The sequence below is a fragment of the Buteo buteo genome, chromosome 17 (genome assembly GCF_964188355.1).
Source record: "Buteo buteo chromosome 17, bButBut1.hap1.1, whole genome shotgun sequence".
Taxonomy (NCBI): Eukaryota; Metazoa; Chordata; class Aves; order Accipitriformes; family Accipitridae; genus Buteo; species Buteo buteo.
The window spans coordinates 6,798,317-6,816,437 of NC_134187.1; the positions used below are offsets into that span (position 1 = coordinate 6,798,317).

Sequence of the window (18,121 nt, forward strand, 5' to 3'; positions counted from 1 at the left end):
AACCCTGGAACAATCCCATACTCGGCATGTCTTGTCCTCATGCTGGTGGCTGTGGCCAGGGTAGTAGGTACGACTTGGTCTCAAACGCTGTAGAGCCCTGGCTAGTCTCATTCTTCTACAAGAAAATGGTGTTCAAGCACCTTCCTTTAAGCACACAACTGTTTACTTGGCACAACGACAGTCTCTGTGTTTCCATTTTACTTGCTGTTCCCTCTTTTGTGGAAGACTGTTTAAACAGCTCCTGCAGATCCTGTTTGCTCTGTGCCCAGGCTGTCGCTCACTCCTTTCAAAAGGTTTCCAGTGCTTAGGAGTCTTTCTGTTTCAGGTTCCTAACCTGGTAATATGAGGTTTACAAAGTTAAAAACAAAGTTAAGCTGCTTTAATAGCAAGTTTCCAATGTGCGCTGAGGTAGGTTGTCTCTGCCTGGAAAGTCCTTTGTGTTGTTCTCGTGTGCAGCTCTCACTGAATTCAGGTATTTTATATCAGGTGCATAGTAAGCTGCAGGCAGTATTCCTATCAGTTAGATGGCTGCTTTTATTCAGGAAAAGGAAAATACAGAAGGTGTGCTAAATTACTGCAACAAAGGGCTAAATTTGGTTTCTACTGTACAAAACAAATAAAACCTGAAGCCAGACAAGTTATTTTGGAAACAGACAGAATTGCCCTGGCACTGCCAGCCCAGCAGTCCTGTGGCACCACATGAAGCTGGAGTGTTGTTTTCTATGCAGATTGGTTAGCTTCTGAGGTTAATCTAGGGACTTTAAAAACTGGAAGGCAGTACTTCCTAAACTGGATATCACTCAAAACAGACCTCAGGTGAGAGTATTCTGGATGTGAAATTCATCTGTGGGTTTGTTTTCTCCCCCTCTTCCCCATTTAGATAGAATTCTAATATGAAAAGGAATGCTGAGATCAGATTTATACCGACTGGCCATGACTTTTTAATTTGCCTTTTTTTGCTATCAGTTAATCTCATACAAAGGAGGAGCCCTTGAAAGTGCTGTAGGAGGTAGTAAAGACCAGTGAACCGTTTATTGCAATTACTGTTAACCCAACAATCCCTCTTGGCTGATGTATGAGTTTCAGTGGAGTTAAAAGAAGGGTGTATTATGTGGGCAATTATGTGTTATTAGAAATAACCCATAGACCTTCGTCCTTTTGGTTTATTTGTTTCCTGCCCCTTTTAAGCTCTTTAGAGCACAGACCATAAACCAGCATATAGAAAATTCTTGATTTGGCGAGCCCTCTCTCAGAAATTTCAGACGCTGAATATTACTTAGACGCCTGGCATGTTTTGTACTGAGGTCGCTGGGTGTGGCAGTCTTCTAAATGTCCGACTTTGGACTTTCAATGCTGCTATAATAAGGATCAATCTTGGAGGCAGTATCTGTATTTTGAAATGTTTTTACACAGCTAATCTTAATTGCTGAAGCTTGAGTATGGAAGGAGTGCAAAGTATAAGAGAGAATATGGAAATTATACAGCTCCTACAAGATTAAGCTTTACCATTTCAAGCTTTTGATTCGTATTTTCACTTAAGCTGTGGCAGATTGTTTTTGAGGAGGATAGGGAGCGTGTGTGGGTCATAGCTCAGGATGACAATTGCCTTCAAAAGCATGCTGGCTGCTCTGTTGTGGAAAATGTCTGAAGGCATGGCCTCTTGTTTGAAGAAGAAATGCTTAAACTCTCCAGGTTCAGCAGTAGCATCACTCCAGGATATGTACAGAGTAATTGGGCAATCATAGGTTCACACTGCTCTGGCTGGAGGGGTTGTTGGAAGCCACTTCAATGGTCTTCCTTTTCATGATGTTATTTTGTCTTCTTAATGCCTGAAAAGCTTTAATGATATGTGGCAAACTCTAAAGACTGCACTTTATTTTAATTTTGCCTTTGTCAAACACTGCTAATTGAAGCTTAGGTTGAATTTCTTGACTCCATACTGGCACTGAGAAAAGGAAGGTGTTTTGCATTTGCAGATAAAAATGAGTTTGGATTTTGAAATATGAGCCAGGCAAATGTTAGCATTACCTCAGACTTGTGGTTAGCAAGGTCTTTGTTAGAGAGCAGAAAGGCTATCCGCACTTCAGTGTTGTGCAGAACAAAACGTGTTACTTTTTCAGGATTGCTTAAAGGCTGGAGGTGCAAACTTGTACATTTTCTTCCAAGCAGGTGCTAACACTGCAACTGGCAGTGGTTGTCATTCCTGCAGATTTTGGGCAGGAAATAGCTTGAAAAGTCAGTGAGTAGGGATTTATCTGGCTTGCTTGTGTCAACATGTTTTTTTATAGCATGTTGGTAATTGGCAGTGTAGTGTTTGTTTGTAATCAGCATATCTGTCTCAGATATGGCTCACTAGCCTAAAGTGACACAAGCAAACTGGAAAACCAGCAGCAAAAGGTACTTCTGGTCAGATTTGATCCTCAGGAGCTGAGTGTAGGGAAGAACTAGTTTTCCTTTGCAAATGTTCTTAGTTTTGCCATTTCCTTTGAATTAGGGTCCAAGAAGCGGCAGTGCAAAGTGCTCTTTGAATACGTCCCACAGAACGAGGATGAGCTGGAACTCAAGCTGGGGGATGTGATTGACATCAATGAAGAGGTAAGCTGTTTTACAGAGCTTATCATCTCTTTGTGGCCAAAAGTCAAATTGTTTTTTTGTCTGATTACTTGAATTAAAAGGATGTTGGAAAAATAGGATGGAAAGTAGCGTTTCTGAAGCTAATAGTTTTAGTTCTTTCTCTCAGGATCTAATCCTAAATCAATGAATGCTAAATGTTTAGGTGAAGTATTTGATCATTGCAGCAATAAGTTGTGATCTGTTACACAGATTCCTTTTTTGAAAGACTTTTACAGTCCTTTGGCCCTGTCTATGTGATCCTTATTTTTAGGATGCTTATGCTAAAACTGTTGGATCAGTTGCCTTTAAGTTGACATACTCTAACTTGGTTTAGGTGAAAAATGTTATTTGACCTGATTTTCCAGTTTCATGCTTTCTTGCAAACTTGTTGAAGCTTTGAACTAATAGTAACAGTATTCAGCACAGAAGCCTATACCTGTAGTACAATATACTTCAACCCACTTGCACAAAAATATGCAGCATACAAATGCACTCAACATGTTTTTATTTCTATTGCCTTCCTTTTCCACTGGGTAAGACATACAGTTAAAGATACATCTTGATGTTCAGAATTTGATGGCAATGGCCCTATGTATTTGAGTAGGGGTTTGGGGTTGGGGGTTTCTTATCTTTTCCTACCTACATGTTTCCTTGGTATCTGTTCCATTCAATAGCAACTTGTGTTGTGGGAGGCTGGAATGTCAGAAGAGTATCTCTTACAAGAGTGAAATCTGTCAGGGAACCTGCAGAAAAGACCAGAGCAATCGTGGACAGAACCTTTTCAGAACTAGGTGGAAAACTTCTGGACAGCATGCTCTGACCTTCACTGGTGCCATCTCTTACTACCTCCCTGAGGGTCTGAGGATGGAGACGATTGAACCTTTCTTTCTAGCCATGTGTATGGTGGTGCTTTTTAAGTAGCTTTATGAGATTGTGTTTTTCACATGCATGACTACTTTTGAAGAGAGTGCTAACTCTCCAGGATCCCGACAGTTGCCAGGAAGGACTTTTCCATTCTTCTAGCAAGGAAAAAGTTATGCTTTTAGATGCATTTGCACTAACGACTTCTAGAATTTGTTCTCTTTGAATAAACAGAGCAAGTGACTTGTGAAACCTGCTCACTAAAATCAGCTTCATAAATACCATTGTGTGTGGGTGTTTTGTAAAGGAGTGCCCCAGATAACCTCACCAGTTTAATTTGTGGGTAGTGCCTGTACACAGCAGTCATGACTTTGAATGGTCCAACATATCCATTCAGAAGAGAGCGCATGTGCAGTAAACTGTTGCAGAAGCTGCCATTTCGGGTTGTACATGTCAACATCTGGAATTATTTGGGGAGGGGTGTTCAGTGTGACATATCAGAGATGACCAAGTAGCCAAAGAGAATAGAAAGATCAAAGCATTTCCTCATCTGCTTTCTTAAGGAAACAGGGATTTTATTTTATTCTTTTAATTTTTTTTTTTTTGTCTGTCCCCATGTTTCTTCCTTTTCCTAATGATTTAAAAATACATGTTTGTAGTACCCAGCCTTTGCTACTTCTGAAACTGTTAATCAAATTTTTAGGCAAATGCTACCTGGTAGAAAAATATTGCAGCTAACTATTAGCACAGAGCTGTTTACACACTGTATTTATGATGGTCTAGAATAGACCTGACAGGTGTGGGCTAGGGCTGCTTCACAAAACTGTACTGATGGACCAGAAATGTGAAGAATGGTAGAAAATACCATCCATTGGTTGTGCAATACGCTGGGATAACTTGTCCTAGGTAATTTGTCTTCGCTACTGTGAAACTATCTTTGCTTCCATTTATATAGAAAAGGTGCTGTTTATATATATATATATGCAGATAACTCATAACTGTTACTTCAACGAAAGATCACTTAGTCACTTTTTTCATGGAGAAAATAAGGTAAAATCAGCTCCACAAGGGGATCAGTTCTACCAATTACCTGAGAATAATTCGGTGTTTAACCCTTGCAATTGTATTCATGAATCGAGTAGTTACAACTGACACTACTGATTGTGAAATCAAAGGCGGAGGCAGATGGGTTCAGAAATTAAATGGCTAATATTGAAGAGAGCAGACTACAAGAATCGGAAGTAGCTTTTAGGGAAAAAGGCTCTTGTGCTGGCTGAATCTGCAGGGTTTTTTGTTTACAGAACATGTGGGTTTTGTGTGCAAAATCCACACATAAAGTACACGTGATAACTGTATCAGTGCTGTAAAACTTTTGTTTCTTCCTCATATCTTTCCCCTGCTCCTGTCAGATGCAGCACTAAATAGCAGATTTATTTTTGTAGTATTATATTTTTAGTATTTGTATGCTGTGTTATCAAGCATAATTGAAATTCATATGACTTCATTAGTGGAGTTTTTATTAACAAAAAATAAAATCAGATTGGCAAAACTGCTTGTTTCAGCCTCCTCCCCCCCCTTTGTTCAGAAGTTTCAGTTTTTGTCATCTTATAGAAATAAGTTGATGGAATTCACGCTCAAAAAAAGCATTGATGTATGTACCAGAGCTGTAACTCCCTCTTGTGGAAATTGTATCATGTGGTAAGATTTTGAAATGGAAGATAACAGTTGTGAAATTGTCATCCGTATTGCTAGCGCTCAGAGATGCACAGATGTTCTCCACCAAAGCATGCAAAAGGTTGTTTTGTTTTGTTTTTTAACCTGTTTTGTTAATGTCAATTAAAGATACCTTTTCTGGTAATACAGCAGTCAGTTTTTTTAAAGACAGTGTGGTGAGGACATTGAAGCAATTACACTCAATAAATTATTTTTTTTTTATTCCTGACTGTCTCTGAACTGGCATCGCTTTGCCTTGCAAGCCTGTAAAGTGCTTTGCTGACCTTATTTTTTGGCAGAAGAATAAATGGATGCTTGAGTTGCTTTCTGTATCATAAGCATTAAAAGTCCCTTTCTCATGTCTCATGGGTGTAGTATGGGTGAGTCAAGGCATTTGAGTTTTAGTTTTCTGTAGTGTATTATGAAAAGCACGAGGTGCCAGAGCCTGGTCAGCGCTTGCCAGTAATCTTATGCTTAAAATTTGTTTCAGAGGACCAGACTCTGAATTTGAACCAACCAGAGCAAAACTATATTTGAGCACCAGGATGTCTTTAAAAATAATAATTCTCTTTTCATTGCCTGTCTGTCTCTGTAGCTGTCAGGCATGCATTCTGCTTGCCCAGAGGTAGGCTAGCATTTAAAAACTATGCCTGTGTGTCAGGCATAGTGACCTACAAAACAAGGCTAAAAAAAGATTATGTAAACAACTGCTGGTTTGGGTTTTTTTCTGTTGCTTTTCTTTCTTATCTAAAAACAGCTTTCCAGCCACAAAACAGCAATCAAAATGAAATATTTTGAAAATTTATCTTACGGTTCTTAAAATAGTGCTTATTAGGCAAATATATATGATTTATTTAAGACATTTTGAAAACTGTACATAAATTTGAAGAGCACAATTCTTAGTCTTCTGACATTGTTTTACACCTTTAGCTATGTATGCCCAGCTTTTGCTTGTTCTGCTTTGGACTGTGGGGCATTCCAGATAAATGTTCCGTTAAACTTTGAAGTATTGCCGTGTAAATGACACACCAGGAATACAAGCACATAACTGAGCATTAGAGTCATTATGTTCCCTAATTCCTGAACAGGTTTATTTCCAGTGCAAAAATGAAAAATGAGTTGTTTTGTGAATAGCAAAGCCAACAACAGCAAAATTTGGCATCCAACTGACTTCTATCCCTAGCACTGCTGTGTGCCGCCATAAAATCCCTGTGCTAGCTTCGTCAGCTGGCCAGCTCTGATGGGAACGTATCTGTACCTTCTGACACATGTAGAGCTAGGTATATGCTGTTCAGCCGGTTGCCTCCTGCCAGAAGGACTGGATAGCTTAGTTTTCCATTTCACTGTGATGTCCTTAAGGACTTTTCTCTGTTCTACTCAACATTATCTGTAGAAATTATATCTTTGAAACTTGTGTCTTTTGATCAAAATTGTTCAAAGCTGCTCAGTGGATATGAGGCCAGTGGGAATAGGACTGGAGGAAGCTGGACAAAAGAGAAGAAAAGACAGATGGACAGCAAGAATACATAAAAATTTCCTTAGAAAGCCAGGCTAAAAGTTGCATCTTTATTTCATAAACAGTTTAATGTTTTCTTCTTCTGTTAGATGTAAAATGCCTGTTATTCTGTCTTACCTTGAGAAAATTGATGAACATTTTGCTGCTCTTCTGAATTAATTGGCATGAGGCTAGTCTCGTGTTTCAGGATCATTGCTGTAGTGATAGAAGTGACAGTGAATTATTTTCTTGCTCTTCTTTTTGCCTACTGTTTCTACATCTTTAGCAGGTTTCTTTAAAGAGAAATCGTGGTCATTTGAACTTTTGAGAAAGCTGTTTGTAGAGTTTTATAAGTGAAGTATGGATGGAATTGATAGGAATTTCCTTTTGCTTTATTGGTAACGTGCAAAATATTTCTATACAGGTAGAAGAAGGCTGGTGGAGTGGAACACTAAATGGCAAGGCAGGGTTGTTTCCTTCAAACTTTGTGAAAGAATTGGAATTGATGGATGATGGAGAAACACAGGATGCTCTGGATGACACAGGTGGTATTCTGTTTGTTGAAAACCCTTAGCAAAGTCATTTTAGATCTCGGGTATAATTTGGAGTATTACAGTTGTAGTACAACAAAAGTTGTAAAGAATTCAAGCTTCCTAAAAATGGTAAGTATTTAATTTCATTCTAGAAAATATTGATGCTGAGTATGAAGATACCTGTCTTGCTCCCAATACACTTTTTAAATAGAATTGCAATCAAGGTCTTGATCTTGCGAATGTATATCTGGCATTTTATCACTAGAAATTTTAGAATATTCAGTGTTGAACTTTTTTTTTTTAGTATTGGATATAAAATTATTCTTCTGTTTAATAGCTTTTTTCCAGTCTTACTTTCATAGACGTGAGTACTCCGACATGGAAAATCTAAGTGTTTAACCATGTCAGTTGAGAATTAAAACTTGAATTGAATCAAAACAGCCTCAACTTAAAATGAATCCTGGGAAGGGGGCCCTGATTCTTTATTATTTTTTAATCAAACAATAAAATATTTTTAAGGCATTACATTTAGTCATTCCTTTGTGGCTATGACTGTATAGGTCGGGCAGAAGCAGATGGTCTGTGGCTGAACAGTAGTTGAGGGCTGAGTGGTGCCAGGCAAGTGCGTGCTTTACAGGGATTTACTTTGTTCCCTTGAAACTGCACTTTAGAGGCATTCTGTCTATGAAAACCAGTTTGAAGGCTAAGACTTGGGATATGATACTGCTGGAATGGGAGTGTTCTTTGGGAACAACATCTTGACACAAGTTAATCAATGCTTAAAGACAGTTGTGTATATTCAAGGGAAAAAGTGATTTATTCTGCCCCCCCCCCCACCTTCTTGTAGTAATGTGTGCCCTCATTTACAAGATGTTCAGTATCGATTGTTTCTAACAAGGGTTTGTTCAGAGGCAGGAAAAAAAAAAGTCTGGCTTGTTTTTTTTTTTTTATTGGCAAATTGTGGAAATAATTGCAGTAGTGTAAAACAAGAGTTGTTTGACTTGAGCAGTCCCAAATAGCTCAGTGGCTGTCACCTGGAGGTCAAGTTCCCTGAGTTTAGTGGGGTCTGGTGAGATGAATTTACAAATGGGTATCTGTTGGTTTTAGCTCCTGAATACTGAGATAAGTGGGACTGAACAGTAATTTGAAGTAATTGTATTTTCTTTCAGTAACTAACAGGTTATGATTTTCAGCGCCTCACACCCACAGGGGTTATATTTAATGCTCAGTACTTTCACAGTCAGGATCTCAAATATCTGCTAGTTCTCTCCTCACTCCTGGAAAACAGTAAATGCCCCATTCACTAAGCCATGGTCTTTCAAACATGCTACCTGGACTTTTTTCATAATGAAATGTCTAGCTATCCTTCTAGGTATTTAAGAGGCATGTAACTAAGTGAAGAGTAACTTGGTTGAGAACAGGTGAGAAATTGAAGTCATGAGCTATGTATTATGTAAGAGCTATTCATGGTATTATCAAAGCCCCTTAAATTTATGGTAAAGGGAAGATGCTTTAATTTTTATTGCAATTCCCAGGCATGCTTACACTGAAAAGAACTTAACTGAAAGGCTAAAAGATGTGGAGGCTATTTTGAATTTGGTTTATAAAAGCTGTCTATTTTCACATGACTATCTCCTGGAATTCTGCACATGGAAATAGTTTGCCCATGAATACTAGCTTGTAGGTTTTAACAGATTTGATTGTAACTTAAAAATAAAATTAAAAAAAACAAAACCCCAAAACCCCCAAACCCAAACAAAAAGAACAGTCTTAAAAAGCTCCTAACACCTAAATTAAGTTCTTCTCTGAACTACATTTTTTGGGGGTGGATAGATGTTGTCCCTTAAAACTGAAAAATACTTTTTCAAAGTATATACTTTGTATATATAGAAAATATTAAAAATATTTGTGTTATCTATCGGTGATTAATCTCAACTATATCTGATTTGAATGCTTAAGTAATTTAAAATAGGTTTTAAGTGTTATCAGATCAAAAAGCTATTTAAATAAATTTGCAAGAAACTTCTGGTTTTTTTGATAGTGCATTTTCAGCAAGAGGAAAATTTCACTTTAGTGCTTTGAGAGGCATCACTGTACTACTGAAACACACTGTTTTTTCCTGTGGCTGTTGAAACATGGTAGGACTCATTATGGACCTTTATTGATTATTGCTTTCAGCAGCTATAGTTGTGCAAATGACAAGCTTTCAAATGTTGGACTAAATACACATTTTCAGAGAATATGTAAGGAATGTTTCATAAAACTGGAGCCTCTACGATAATTGAAATAGCAAGAAAAGTTAGCAATCTAATGACTTAGTTGCCAGAGTATTCAGTTGCAATACCGGTGTTATTTCAAATGGTCTTATGTTAAATATAAAACTAGAACAAATCTGAGGTATTACATCTACAATAATGTTCCTAGAAAAGCTGTCTAGCAAGAGCAGTGCACACAGCTGTTACTTCCACCTTTTTTTCCTAGAAGAGCAAATAAAAGATTTCAGATATTAAAACAACGTATTCTTTCTTTTTTTTTACTTTCAGAGCCTGTTTTCAGTGGTCCTACCTCACCTGTGGCCTCTCCAGGAAATGGGAGTGAAGCTGGATCTGGACCAGCACAACCAAAGAAAATCCGAGGTATTGGGTTTGGAGATATCTTTAAAGAAGGCTCAGTGAAACTTAAGACAAGATTATCCATTAATGAATCGGAAGATAAAAAGCAAGATAAGGTTTGTAGTGGTTCATATTGTTATTTCTGGGTTTCCTGTACAAATAATTTAAAAGATGTGGCGTCTGAAGACATAATATCTTACAGATGCTGAATACGCTGGCCATTTTAAAATTTGTCACTATTGTTCCATAATTGGACCATAATCATCTTGCAGGGCTCTTGTCTATAAAACAAAACAACCCCCCTCAAACTTCTTTTATACTAAGTTATATTTAACATTGATTCCAAAAGGTCTGTTTGAATGTCTTGTTATTTAAAACATTAGAGAAGGAAAACCAAGCTGATACAAAAACTGTCATTTCAAAGCCATGTATTGTAAGACTTAACTTCACAAACACATCTACAGTATGAGGTCTCTTGTAGTTCTCTTTCTAACAGACTTTATATATAGTCTGGGACAAGACTGTTAAGTCTTCCTATACAAGTTAAACTTGGCCTTTAAAACAAGGAATTTTGGGGGTTTCTTGAGGTTTTTGGTTTGGGGATTTTTTTCAAGTTTTAGTAGATGTTGAATTTGCTGTTGTGGGTGTTGACTGTCATAACCAATGTAAATTACCTTCAGTGAATGCTGCTGAGCTTTTGGCTTTGGTTGTGTCTTAGGTTAATAAGCTACATAAACTGCTGATTGTGTAAGCCTGAAAAATACTGTTCTACAGTTTTGCATCCTCTTTCATTTTCTATTCCCTCCTTTTTTATGAGTGAGTGGGGAAAAGGAGCACTTCTGCTCTCTGTATCGAATTTAAAGCTTAGGAGAGAGCAGATAATGTGATGATAGTGGAATTACTCTAGTTTGAGTTTCATTTTGATCTGAACCCAAGAGCGCTCTCACCCCTTGGAGGCACAGCAGTGATGCTTAGTCCTTTGTCTTGAACTTATGCATTGTTTATACCAGGAGCTTATATATGGATTTTCAGCTTTTGATAAATTAAAGGCAGCTGAGATAATCAGGGTTTCAGTTTTTACTCAGATGATCAATTCAAGAAAGCTTTTAAAACCTTCTCATCTGTGGGTTGTGGTCACTAAAGCTGTTTTGCTGACTGATTTGCTTTCCTTTGCTGCCATGGAAATAATTGTAATGGTGTAGGGCAAGAGGTGAGGTGAGTGCCTGGGAAAAAGGTAGGGACAGAGACTTCCTTGAATGTGTTTTCCCTTGGTAGCAGTGCTAAGAGCAATGCTTATCCACCTATAGACATGGTGTGTGTCCTCCTTGTTTGTGGTCCAGTCAAAACACAGATGATTGAGGAAGTGAAGGTTATGAGTGTGTTGCCTTCTGTTTAAGGCTTGGGGACTGTTACCTCCTGAGGAGGAATGTGTTCAGCTTGGAGAAGAGAAGGCTCCAGGGAGACCTTACACGGTCTTTTCAGTATATAGGTGAAGAGAGACTTTTTGCCAAGGTCATTAGTGACAGGACAAGGGACAATGGTTTTAAACTGAAAGAGGGTAGATTTACATTAGACATAAGGAAGAAATTCTTTATGGTGAGGGAGTTGAGACGCTGGAACAGGTTGCCCAGAGAAGTTGTGGATGCCCCATCCCTGGCAGTGTTCAAGGCCAAGTTGGATGGGGCTTTGAGTAACCTGGTCTAGTTAAAGACGTCCCTGCCCATGGCAGGGGGGTTGGACTAGATGATCATTAAAGGTCCCTTCCAACCCAAACCATTCTGTGATTCTGTGAAGGCACGTTGATTTTCCTTGGTTCTCTCCAGGCTTTGTCCCTTCAGGTAGGAGTCTGTGGGATCACTACATCTTCATGTGAATGCTGTTAGACTAGGGTTTCAGTAACTAGCTTTCAGTTTGTGTTCTTGTCGTGTGATTGATCATTCAAAGGCACATTTCCATACTTTCTACCTTGTAACTTGGGAGTATAAAGAGCCTATCTAAAATATGTTCAATTAATACAAAGTCTGCTCAGACATTTTGAATTGTGTTATTTGACTGTGTTTAAACACTAAAATATGTTGGCACTCTGTTTTGTTGGTTGGCTTGTCTAGAAAATTGTTGTAGGCCATTTCTCAGCAAGAGGGGAAATGAAGTGAGAGAACAATTTTGCGTAACTTAAAGACAATGAAATAAACAGTCGAGTTTAGCACTTAATATTCTACTTAAGCTTGTTGCCAAAGTCATCCCAAAGGTGGACAGACTTACAGAAAAACATGGAGAACCCTAGGGACATAATTCTCATGAAGGTCTTGTGAAAATGGATGGCTTCTTTGGATTTGTGCTGAACTCGCTTTGGAGTTAGATAGAGGGATGCCTGAAGGGCAATCTCAGTCTTTAAGTCAGTAAGAAAAAAAGCTGTCATCTGGAAACTCTAGAGTAGAGAGGGCTTTTTTTCCCTTGGGGAATTCAGAGACTGTTCAGCCCAGGAAGGCTGAGCACTGATGTATCTGAAGTGCTCAAGAATATATATGCTCCTGCAGGAGATAGTTTCAGCTGGTCCCAGCATCCTGCCCTGTGCTCAGGCTATTTATACCCCGCCTGCCTAAACTTCCCCTCGTCCTTCTAATTGCATCTTGTTTTAGAAGGGGGAAATGTAGAGAACTGTTTCCATGTTGGACTTGTTTAATCTCATAGGTGGGTTATTTTAGTGCTTCCTTCATATAGCATTCTGGAGCGAGTTAAATTGCATATGTACTCCAAGAACGTCCCAGGTGACTGTGGCTTCTTCTATGGTATGTTTGAAGTACCAAACACCAGCCCAGAGGCATCACCTGGTTTTAAGGAGAGTAAATCTAGTTTCTTGGACAATAGAAGGTCTGCGAAGTTTAACTGTAAATGAAAATGAACAGAGTTACTAAAGGCAATGGGATTTTTCACATCAGTAACACTATTAGGGCTGCTCAGGTAAGTACTGACTGTGAGATAGTATTCTATGATTGTAGCTTATAGGACTGCAAAGAAGTGGATGCAGCTGAAGCTGTCTGAATCTTCCTGGCAGCTCAGTAAGTCTCCTGGGGATGTGTGTGGAAAATAATATATATATATATATATATATGAACAATTGTTTTAGTTAGATGTTAACTCTGAAACTTGTTGCTGGTTATGATGCCTCTGTGTTTTTTTGGTTCAGCAGAAATCTCTGGTGACACTTAGCTGTTCTGTTCTGTATGAATTGCTAAGAGTGAAGGGAAGCTGGGATGGGTTTTCATGTGTTCTTACAATTGTCTGAGTAGTTAAAATCTGATTGCTTCTTCAGCTGAGGTGGTGTATGGCTACTGAATATTCCAGCTTTATTCCAGTGCAAAGTAAGTGTGGTCAGTGAGTTGCTTTCAGCAGAGCTGTTAAATAACTGCTTCTGTTCTGTGCTGGAGGAGGCAATTTTCAGGATACTGGAAGAGTAACACTTGGAACTGCTGAAATATGGTTGCAAAAGTATATCTGGCAATGTCCTGAGACTGGCTTCCGGTTTGAAAGTTGTGCTCTGTCTTTAATCAGTGGACAAACTTCTAATTGCAGGGGCTGTAAACAAGTAACAACAGTAAGTTAAGTACTTAATGGGAAAGCTCAGTGATGAATCTCTTGAAGGTGGTCATTTGCATCATCTTGGCTGGGAAAAACCTGAGTATGTTCTGTAGCCTAATAAAAATTAAAACTCATAAAAAAAATTTTGTTAACAAAGTTCTTTTTCATTCATATAGCCATTACCTAACCACCCCCCTGGAACAAAGCTAATTAATTTTCCCAGTACAACAAAAACTGAAAGCTCATCAGAATTAATAAAATCAGAAGCTGAAAGTAAACCAAAAGGTAAGACCGATTAGAAATTTACATCTATTACTTGGTAGTCCTCTTTAGAGAAGTATTTGGTTGTCAATTTTTTTTGTGTTAAAATCTTTAAACTTTTGTGTATACTGGGTTGTTGTGTAATGTTCCATACCTTTGAGGAGTTATGCAAACGCAAGAGAGTCTAAAGGAATTTTTGTTTGCATTTCTGTGGAAAATAAATCAAAAACATTTGTAGGGTTGTATCCCAGAACAAAATAAGTCTGGGGTATGAAGTTTTATTGCAGCAGTTCCTTTGCATTAATTTGCTATGTTTACATGCTCAAACTGGCTGACTTTCTGCCTAGTTTTTAGTGTTCAGATGGAATGCTGGAAATCTATTGCTATGGAACAGTCCCCTAACTCCATTTCTGTCCCTAGATTATAGAAGTTACTTTCTAGGCTCAGGATTTACTGTGGAGTTGCTAACGTGCTGTCGTAACTGTATGCAAAGTTTCTTGCATCAGAAAGTTGGTGCTTATGTTTTGTTGAAGTCTGTTCCCTAGATAATCCAGTTCCATTATGGTTCTGTTTATAACTACTTCTTTTTTATTTTTATTTTTTTTGTTATCTTGAAGAATTTATGACTTCATTTAACTACCAAATTGCATAGTTCTATCTAGAGAGATATTTTTAAGCCAACCCAAAACATCTTGTAGGAGTGCCAACCCCATATAAAAAATTAACTTCAATTATGTGATGTGTAGAGAGCTCATTTCACCTGGTTCCTGAGCAGACACTTTTTTTTGACTTCTGTATTGTAATTTCAGGTATATTTTTGTTTTATGTGCAAGTACCTTATTTTGGTGTAAGTGGGTTGTTTTATATAGAATGCACAATTTGCAGAAATAAGAAAACTGCAACAAACAGTTGACTTTTTGCCTGTGTTCAGGCACAGTGAAGAGGAGTTGTGTAATCTATGACAACAGGGCACTTGAAATGGCAGGTTTGTTAGTCGGAGCCCTAGTTTATCTGTATGTATAGCAGTATATAGGGCATTCCTGCCATTTTAGCCATATTTTGGCTTTATTGAATTGGATAGCTATAAATAGCATTACCATGTTTACAGACAGCTAATTATTGTCAAGAAGTGTTTGATGTAATGGCTTCAGTGTAGTTAATACTTAAGTCTCGCAATTGCAAAGCATATATCAGAAGTTTATGTAACATGCATTCAATGGAAGTTGATGCTTACTTGCAACTTTGAAATCTTTACTAAACTTCAAAATTGGGATAGTCTTGGGATCTTGCTTTTAAACCATTCCAGTGTTATTGCTGGAAGAGCCAGGAAGACAATGTGCAGCCCTGAACACTGTGAAATTCGATTTGTCCAAAACTTTGCATAAAAATTAACTCTAGTCTACTTAAGGAATGTGAACATTCAGTATTGAACACTCAGAATATTCAGTATTTAGCTCTTTTTCATAATTTCAGGTGTGCCTTATGCTAAAGGCATAGAAATTGGACTAATCCAGTAGCCGTGCTAAGTCTCTGCTCCCCAGAGAAATGAATACATCAGAGAGGAACTTAAATATAGTAGTAATAGATGTTGTAGGAGAACATCAGTAGATAATACCTATAGACACTATTTACGAACATTTTGTAACCTTTGGAAGAAAACTAAGCTTTCTTCCTTACTGTTTTTATTTTAATATAGGCCTTATTATAGTTTATGCATATCATCCTCAGTTTTGAGAGAGCAAGATTAAAATAAACTGTTCAATATGTTAGCAAATAAACAGAGATCTCTAGAATGTTTAGACTAGTGTGGCTTATTTTGGTGTGGCTCTGCTATTTCTGGAAAGCTTGTTTTGGGTTTGTGCAAGTATGTAAAAATATTTTGTTTTTTTTTTCTAAAAAATAAATCCCAATTTGACCCCTCTTTCCCCTCGTTATGTTAGTATACAACATCTGTGATTCCTGCTACTGTATTCTTAGTCCCGAGTCTTTGGAAAAGATTCAGTTTTAAACTACCGTTTATTAAAAATATTTACTGAAGTTCAGATTTACTGTTTTGTAAATGCCATCATAGATTTAAGTGCTGGAAAGTTAAACTGGACTCCTTCATCTTAACTACTGGCAGAGTATCAGGCTCACAAAATAAGACGCTGAAGTGGCAAATTGAATGTACTCTTAACGTCCGTGGCTGGGTTTCTCGGGTGGTGCTGATTGCTGGGGTTTGCAGCCTCCCCATATGGGGAGCTTGGCAGGGCACAGGGTTCCCTGTCTCCTGCCTTCCTGGCAGCTGGAGCAGAGGGCAGGGTCCCTGTTCTGGCATGGTTTTCTGTCTGGGTGGGACTTGGTGTATGTGAGGAAGGGAGAAGTGCTTGAAAGAGGAGGAGGAGAGAAAGGAAGGATTCAGTAGTTCAGCTGTACTGACCGAATCCCCAGGCAGTAAGGAAATATATGTATGTTTACAGAATCAAGATGTATAGAAATGTATTCCACTTGTGTTTCACATACTACTAATGAATAAAATCCCCGAATTTGATAGATATTTGTAGTGTTCCTGTTGAATTTTTTTTTGTCATTGTGATTTCCTCCCCTCTGCCCCAGACCTAGATTTAAACATTCATCTTTTTGACATGGTTCTGCTTATTTTTCTGTAATTCTTCAAAAACCACAATATTGTCACTCTATAGTTGAGCATTTTTGATCATGAGATGAGGCAGTAAAATAATGCAAGTTCTTGTACCTAGGATTACTCATGTGGTTACATATCTCTATATATCTCTGTGCATATTTAGATATGTATCTATCTCTTAAGCTTGGCATACTTTTGCATTTAGCATAGTGGTTGGCACTGACCAAGGTAGATTTTTATTTAAGAATACAATTTATACATTTTTTTTTTTAGCTAAAGATTTGTATCTTGATTAAAGAAAATTCAACAACAAAATGATTCAACTGCAACTCACGTTTTCTTACCATCCAGCAAGAGGCAGTCATTAACAAGTTGACTTACAAACAATCCTAATGAGGACTTGATGTGCTGCTGTCTAACTGGGGGTTGATGCAGCTGCTCACCTGTGTGTATTATCAGTGCCAAATACCTGATAGGTTATGGCAGCATGTTAGAGTCCTTTTTGTTTGCTTCCTCTTCCTTAATCTGTCAGATACAGAAATCCAGCCTTTTAATCTGCTAAATAATTTTTAGTGTGCTGGGGTTAAAAAAGGTGCAAAAAATGCTTTGCAATTAAGACTTCTATGTAAGGTTTTTTTGGCCTTTCTCATGTTATTTTTATTCTAGCATTGGAAAGGAAAGTAAATCGTCCTGCTTTTTCACCTGAAATTATCTCAATTTTAAATGGATTAGTTATTGAACTGTACCAAATGGAAAGAAAGGAATTATTCTTTCTACTTTTGCAAATGAGGCTATAACTTGCCTGAGTTGGTCACTCAGACAAGCTCTGGTTTCAGGTGCTTAGCAAAGGAATTCCTTTGCTTCAATTGCTTGATTTCACTGCAGAAGTTCAGCAAATGTGCTGCTCGAGTACTTGAAGTTTCTGTAGTTGTAGGTGTTTATAAATTATGTCAATGTGAAACAATTGCATGTATTTAATTAGGAATGTAAATTTGAAATTTAGATTAATTTTGAGATCATATAAACTCTCAATAAAAAAACTTGAAACCATTTTTCAGTAAAGCAGCTCAAAATTGAATATATAATGCTATGGCGATGGTTAGATAGGCTGTTACAGAGAGGAGGCTCCTCTCTTCTCCCTCTGAACTCAGAGTACCCAAACTAAGTTGCTGTTGTGGATAAAAATGTTTTAGAGCTTAAACTACTGACTACACAAAGATTTCTTTCCATCACTCTGTAAATGTATGATTTTATTTTTCTTGTGATATGAATGGCATAGTGAACATTTGTAAAGCAGTCTCAGATGGCTGGTCTAGAAGGGAAGTATGACTATAGTGTTAATTTGGAGCTCTCCTTTCATACAGCACAAGTGAGCTGGTATTATGTATGTTACTACCCATGGTATGAAATGTAGTTAATTGTGCTGCTTTGTTTCAGCCAAGGAATATTGCAGGACAATATTTTCCTATGAAGGCTCAAACGATGAACTCAGCTTTAAAGAAGGCGAGATCATTCAAATAATCAGTAAGGTAAGATGTTTGATCTGCTGTAACAATTTATATAGCTTTTGTGGATTTTGTGCAGGTAGGTAATGTGGAAAATGTGAAAGCAGGAGAGTCTGTTGGGGTGAATATTCCTGTAGACTGATTTGTCTCATGTGAGGGTCAACTCTTCACTCCTACACTTGGTGGAGATACAGATGTCCTTAAAGATCATTCCCGAGTGGGAAGCTATCTTATATTCGTCACAGGCCAGTCAGATCAGTATACACCCAGTACCAAATGCCTTTTCAGTGAGGAAATTGGAAAAGCTTTGCAAATAGCCCTTTTAC

The 18,121-nt window shown here is 37.8% G+C and overlaps 1 protein-coding gene across 3 annotated transcripts in view; it reads left to right on the plus strand.

Annotated features, from left to right (window-relative positions):
• Positions 1–18,121, plus strand: part of CD2AP (CD2 associated protein) — a 100,498-nt gene that overhangs the window by 57,113 nt on the left and 25,264 nt on the right. For all 3 annotated transcript variants that reach the window (XM_075049012.1, XM_075049009.1, XM_075049010.1), the window contains exons 4-8: positions 2,495–2,595; positions 7,107–7,227; positions 9,759–9,943; positions 13,583–13,691; positions 17,728–17,819. In XM_075049012.1, coding sequence (XP_074905113.1) covers positions 2,495–2,595; positions 7,107–7,227; positions 9,759–9,943; positions 13,583–13,691; positions 17,728–17,819 — 608 coding nt within the window. The remainder of the gene's footprint in view (positions 1–2,494; positions 2,596–7,106; positions 7,228–9,758; positions 9,944–13,582; positions 13,692–17,727; positions 17,820–18,121) is intronic.